The sequence below is a fragment of the Castanea sativa genome, chromosome 2, assembly GCF_040712315.1.
Source record: "Castanea sativa cultivar Marrone di Chiusa Pesio chromosome 2, ASM4071231v1".
In the NCBI taxonomy this organism is placed as follows: domain Eukaryota; kingdom Viridiplantae; phylum Streptophyta; class Magnoliopsida; order Fagales; family Fagaceae; genus Castanea; species Castanea sativa.
The window spans coordinates 17975344-17982113 of NC_134014.1; the positions used below are offsets into that span (position 1 = coordinate 17975344).

General features: G+C 32.8%; 1 protein-coding gene across 2 annotated transcripts; it reads left to right on the forward strand.

The window, feature by feature from the left end:
- Positions 1-1279: 1279 nt before the first annotated feature.
- On the forward strand, positions 1280-4890 carry LOC142626395 (1-aminocyclopropane-1-carboxylate oxidase homolog 1-like). Of its 2 annotated transcripts, none has more exons than XM_075800219.1 (3): positions 1280-1952; positions 3590-3915; positions 4463-4890. In XM_075800219.1, the coding sequence occupies exons 1-3, from the start codon at positions 1414-1416 to the stop codon at positions 4714-4716; spliced, it is 1119 nt and encodes a 372-aa protein (XP_075656334.1). In that variant the 5' UTR covers positions 1280-1413; the 3' UTR covers positions 4717-4890. The 2 variants fall into 2 exon arrangements, with proteins under 2 accessions (XP_075656334.1, XP_075656333.1); XM_075800218.1 differs by having other exon boundaries at positions 3590-3911; positions 4459-4890.
- The last annotated feature ends 1880 nt before the right edge of the window (positions 4891-6770 follow it).

The window sequence follows — 6770 nt, forward strand, 5'->3', positions numbered from 1 at the left end:
CCTTCGGAGGGTTTTTGGCCGGCACCACACCGGTGCCCTTTGTTTGGTCTTGTCTTTTGTTGTGCAGGTGTTGTTTCGAGTCAAGTGAGGGTCATGTGACAACTGGTGGATTTTTCGTTATTAGCAATGCCAAACAAGCTTTAAAGTCACCCTAAATGCATGAGAGACCGGCTTGAAGTGTCCGTAGCTAGGAATAGTGCTTATTAGCCAGGGTGGGTACCTTGCATAGTTGCATGGGATCCAAGGGGGGGGGGGGGGTGGGGGGGGCTGGGTGCTGCATTGTAGACTAGCAGTGCAGTAATTTATAGTAACATTTAATTTTTTTTTTAATTTTAAAAAATGGGTTTTGAATGTGAATTTCAATTAACTCAATTAGTAAAGTTTTTATATTTGGAATTTGAATATTTTCTGCACAAAAAATCAATTAGTATTTTAGTTTAATGATAAATATAACAATTATTATAGAATAGATATTATAAGTTAAAATTATATTATATTAATAAATAATAAATAAAATAAGTTTTTAACTTTTATGGCACAGTCACAATTTAACACTATTATTAGACTATTAGTCAAAATATCAAAAGAAAAAAAAAAGAAAAAAAAAGAAAAAGAAAAAGAAAGGGGGCTATCTGGAACTCGAGAGTTGGTATAAAAAATGTTTTTTTTTTTTTGGGTTGGTAAACTGATATAAAAAATTGTTAGTCGTTCATAAACCTGTTACGCTGTGCTTGTCTTGCTGTGGCTGCGAGTGGCATTCCTGATAATGACAATAAGTGGTCTTGTAAAAACAATATAAAGAAAAAAATAAAAAAGAGACCTCACGGTTATTTTGACAAATATGATAAATTATGAGCAACAGATAAAAAAATGATAATTCAATGTAAAAGCGATATACAATTAAAAATTATCGGTCTTTTTAAAATTAAATTAAAAATTAAAAAAAAAGTACCGGTCATGTCAAAATTATAATAAAAAAAAGTTGTGACACAGGCACTGGTTTTATTTTTTATTATATGTTGTTTATTTCTTTAAGAGTCTGTTTTGAACTGTTTATTTAGCTAAATTTAAAAAAAATTTACTAAAAATATCATAAATAAAATATAAAAGTAGCTGAAATAGTATAATAAGACTTATAGTATAATAAGACTTATAAATAATATTAAAAAGTATAATTAGATTTATAAATAATAAAAAAAAATAAAAATAAGTTAAATAAAAAAAAAATTCGCTTTATCAGTCACAAAAATCGGCTTTATAAGACACTGCCAAACGCAACAATTGTGTTTATCAGATAATTTAATAATTCATTCAAGGAGAAGTCTTCTATCTGAACTGGGTTTTATATTTCACTAGGGCCACAAGCTATATTGTTAAACTGATTCTACAACCTAAGAGAATAGGGAAAAAAAAATGGTAGTCACAGGCCCAGGAGAAAATCAGGCTGAGCTTGAATCGAAGTATGACAGGATCACAGAGTTGAAGGCTTTTGATGACTCTAAAGCTGGAGTTAAGGGACTTGTTGATGTCGGATTGGATAAGATCCCACGGATATTCATCCATGAGCAACATAAGCTTGATGAGAATTCAGGTGAAGTCTCCAACTTTGGCATTCCAATCTTAGATTTGGAAGGCCTTTGCAAAGACGCTAGTCTACATAATGAGATTGTAAACAAAGTCCAGTATGCTTGTGAGAAGTGGGGATTTTTCCAAGTGATTAATCATGGGATTCCAGTAAGTGTTTTGGATGAGATGATTGATGGGATACGTAGATTTCATGAGCAAGATCTTGAAGTGAAGAAACAGCTCTATTCGCGTGATTACACACAAAAGGTGATATATAATAGCAATTTTGATTTGTATCAAGCACAAGCTGCAAATTGGAGGGATACCTTGTCCTGTGTTTTGGCTCCTCATCCTCCCAGTCCTGAAGAGTTGCCTGATGTTTGCAGGTAAGTTACACACTCAATCATCCTAGCAAGATTTCTTTTTCCTTTTCTTTTGTTTTTTGTTTTCCCCAATAACTAGCACTTTCTATTCACGGAAATACTATATATGGGTTATATAGCCAGTATTCATTGTTCACTTGGGTGCTGATGGTTCATTTTCTTTGATGAATGAGAATTTATTATTTACAGAGAAAAGGATTACCTAAAATCAATAAACAACACCAAAAGTAGGAAAGAGACACCCCAACAGATGCACAAAACTCTATTCTTTATAAACTCTGTAACTTTTTTCTACAAGCTCCTACCTAAGCTCTAGCATCATTCCTTATAGCTAGATTACTATTCTTATTAGTTTTGATTAGTGTATTTTGGTTAGATTATTTATTCTAATTGATAAAATAATATTTATTTATAACATTATTTTATTTTTCATCTTTAAAAGTCCCATCCCAAAAATACCATGTAATTACTTTGAGGAATTCCTAAAAGGTGATTCTAAGAAATTGGTTAGGAATTTTGAATTTAAGACCTTCTAGATGATCTAATGAGTTTTTTTTTGGGTTGATAATTAAGAGTATCTGTATTAAGATGAAAGAGGGGCCTAAGCTACCACTACCATATGGGTAGAAAACCCAATTAGGAAGGTTAGAGATGGTTAAAAGCTTATCCCAATTACAAAAGGTGCCCAAGAAACAATATTGTGGGCCAAAATATTTAGGTTCGTGGGAACAAAATAGAATTCCCAGTAAGAGAGGGATTTTAAAGAATCATCTACAATGTTCAAATTAGGATCAAGGAAATCCAGTGAAGGGCAGTAGAATTTTGTAGAGCATCTGTTACTACTAACCTAGAAAGCACGGATGCAGCTCCAAGGCCTCTGCACCCGTACCCAACACTCGGTGGTGCGTTGATTTGTACCCGACGCGCCAATTTGCCTTTTACTTTATTTTTTTTGGGCCGATTCAGCTCCAATTCTGGCCAAAATCGGCCAAAACTGGCCAAAATACATGTTAAAAAAAATAATAAAAACTTGAATTGATTTCTTATTTAGTTATTAACTTATTATATATTTTTCAAATTATTTGTAGGTTAAACAACTTAAATTGAAATTATTGAATTATTTGTAGCTATTATTGCTCTTAAATTGGTATAAGTTTACCATTATATGAAAATATATTTAATAATTTGTAAATAAAAATATATTTAATAATTTATTAGTAACATATCCTGCTGCACCCACACTCTACTTTTTCAGAAATTGCTAAGTCCTGTGCTTCATAGCTACTAACGAATTACCTTCAAATTGAACAGACTGCTAGGGATAAGAAGGCTACATTGACTTCATGAAGGAGGGGTTCGGATTCTCAGTTGATATTTATAATATTCTAATTTAATGTTTGTGGAGGAAATTAATTGGACTTGGGAAGTGCCAACTGTTTTAGGGTGTAGTTGACATTTTTATTTTTTATTTTTATATAATATAATTTTGACATATTTTGAAAAACTTTGCAATATATATAAAACTATGTGTAACCAAATTAAGATTTCGGTGCTTGTTATTGCAGAGATAGGAGCTAGAAAATATAAGCTAGTGAAATTTTATTTATAACTTCATGATATGTACTTTGATTAATTTGCAGTGATATAGTGATAGACTTCTCAAACAAAGTAATGAGATTAGGGGTTACTCTATTTGAGCTGCTGTCAGAAGCACTTGGCCTCAATCCAAGCCACCTGAAAGACATTGGCTGTGCAGAGGGGCTTTTTTTCCTTGGCCATTACTACCCAGCATGTCCTGAGCCAGAGCTGACTTGGGGCACTAGTGCCCATTCTGACAGTAGCTTCCTCACTGTGCTCTTACAAGACCAAATTGGTGGCCTTCAAGTTCTCCATGAAAATCAATGGGTTGATGTTAACCCCCTTCCTGGAGCTCTAGTAGTGAACCTGGGGGATATGTTACAGGCAAGTCTATAATTATAAATCTATATATTATTTAAAAGAAGACAAGAAATTTCCATATTATTATGTGTTCAAGCCCAAATTAAGCATGAACTTAAGATGAGCACTCGCAATAGAGTATGTCATACACTCTTACTTGGCTGCTTGACTTGTGAGGCTTGATTTGGCTGTCAACGACGTTGGTATCTTGTATATAAGTATGACACGCTTTTGAGCAACCATTGAAGTCATATGTCATCTTTATAGACATTTGACATACAAGCCGAAAAGTAATTGTTCAACATATGAAGGGGGGAAAAATACCGAGTAACCTTATGCATCAGCTTGATTTTAATAGAACAAACTTACACTGGCACAATTATATTGAGGAGGTTATGACCAAGAGCCTTTTAGCAACTGGTTGGCATCTCCTATTGTTTTCAATGGAGACATTCAATATTTAATTCCCCTGGATATTGAATTGTCCAAAAAAAAAAAGATATTCAGGGGTTACAATAAAAAAAAAAATTCAGGGGGTTTCTTTTACTAACTTCCATCTGTCTTTGTGCAGCTAGTCTCTAATGACAGGTTTATAAGTGTCAACCACAGAGTATTTGCCAAAAATGTAGGTCCAAGAATTTCAGTTGCAAGTTTCTTCAGAACACATCTTCCACCGGAAAATGCCTCGAGACTATATGGGCCAATTAAAGAGTTGTTGTCAGAAGAAACGCCCCCTAAATATAGGGAAACCACTGTGAAAGAGTTCGTGTCACACTATTACATGAAGGGGCTGAATGGAATCCCTGCCCTAGATCATTTCAAGCTGTGAAGCCGTGGATAGGTCAGCTATGGTAGCTTTCCAGCACTCAATGCATGGCGTTGGAATCTATATGTAATTAATAATAATATAATAAATTTACTTGTGAACTTAATGTTTGTCTCTAGAGAAACCAAATCCAAGATATGTGAAATGCAAATTAAATAATAAAACTAGTTGCTGATATGTACGATGCGTGAGTTTATCTCTTTGAGTAGCTTTTGTTATGAAATATGTGAGTGTTCTTAGCGTTCATAAAGATGTTACTAAGAAACATTACCTGAAACACTTGGACATGTAATGTGGTTCTAGATAGTTAGCTGATGATAGTCATGTGAAATGTTTGTAGGTTGAAAGTGTGAACTGTTTATACATTGAAAGACAAAAGCAGATAGTACATTTTAAATAGAATAGAACATTTGTGTTTGTTGCATACTCTCATAAATAAATAATTAGAAAACTGATATTACATTGTGAACAGAAATTCATAATATATACATTTTTGGCTTGTAAAATAACCCATAAAACAAATAATTAGAAAGCATAAAATTGATCTTCCAAAGAGAATCACATCTTTCAATCCTTTGCCTAGGAGACAACTTGAAGCTTTCTAACATCTTGATCCACTTGTGCAATATATTGCAACCCGTTGAGATATTTTTCTCTCTGGATTACCCTCTGGATTTTTGGTGCTTCCATATAGACTATTCACTTTTCACTTTAATTGCTCATCATCCAAATTAAAAACTTCAATTGTGAACCTCCACCCAAACGAAAATTCCTACACTCTTTCTTTTGGCTCAAGCATTAAGATTCTCACACGTACATACATAAATACATATATATTCAAACTAAATAGTATGCTTATAAGATCTTAGCGACATCAATTTGGATTTAAGACACAAAAATCCATGTTCAAAATATCCATGCAAATGCTACAAAGCAGTCTCACACAGAAGGATTCAAAAAGCTAGAGAGTTTCTACATAGAACTGTTTGTAACTTTTAGTTTTGGTTGATTTTGATTTCTTCAGATAATAAATTAAGTTAAGCCTAATGATTTAGTTCAAATTTTGTATTATTGTAATTTATGTATTATTCCTTCATTCAATATTTGAATTTGGTGACCAAAAGATTGATCTTGATCGGCATCTCCAACTGCGCAAGCTCATTTGCCAGGTAAAGAAGGTATGTACTTTGATGCATGGTTGATCGCGATATGGATCGTAGGATCACACGATTTTACGATCTCACATCACCAAAACGTTTAGAATCGTAATAGGATCCTAAAAATTGTAAGATCGTATGTAGGATTGTGTAGGATCGTATGGATCCTATTGATCCTACCAAAACATGTGTCTTTGGTTTGAGCTTCTTTTTTTTTTTCTTTGATGGGATTGGTTTGGGCTAAGATAATCTAACTAAACCCACAAGCCCAACTTGCTATCAACAGCCCAATAACAAATTGAAGTCCCAAATTTACATCTTTGTCAAAAGAAAATCTCCACCAAAAAAAAAAAAAAAATCCCACAGTACTTAAGTTTAAAGTTCAAACAAAAAAAGAAACCTAAATATTTATAAACATCAATCCCAAAGTTGTGCCTCCTCTCAAGAACCCCAAAACCCATCACCTCTAGCACTCTCAATAACATTGCCTTTTGGATTTCATATATATAATTAGCTAGTTTACCTTAGAATGAGAATCCTAGTTTGGATTTCATATTGTAATAAGCTAATTTTCATTTGCTAACTAGCCTAATTTATTTTGGATTTGGAAGTTAGAAACTGGAAAATATTTTCAATATGTGTCGATAATATCTTGGTACTTAGTTGCAAATTAAACATATACTAAACTTTTTAGATACATTGTATCAAAACTTAAATATATTTTCTTCGTTAGCATAGACGTAACAATGTAAGGCATGCAAATTACATTATATGATGCAAATCTTTGTTTTTTAATATAGGAATTCATATTTATGTGATTACTCAACATATAAAGTCACTATTAATGTGTTTTTTGCTTAAAATCTGAAAATAGGTAGGATCTTACGATTCACGATCCAA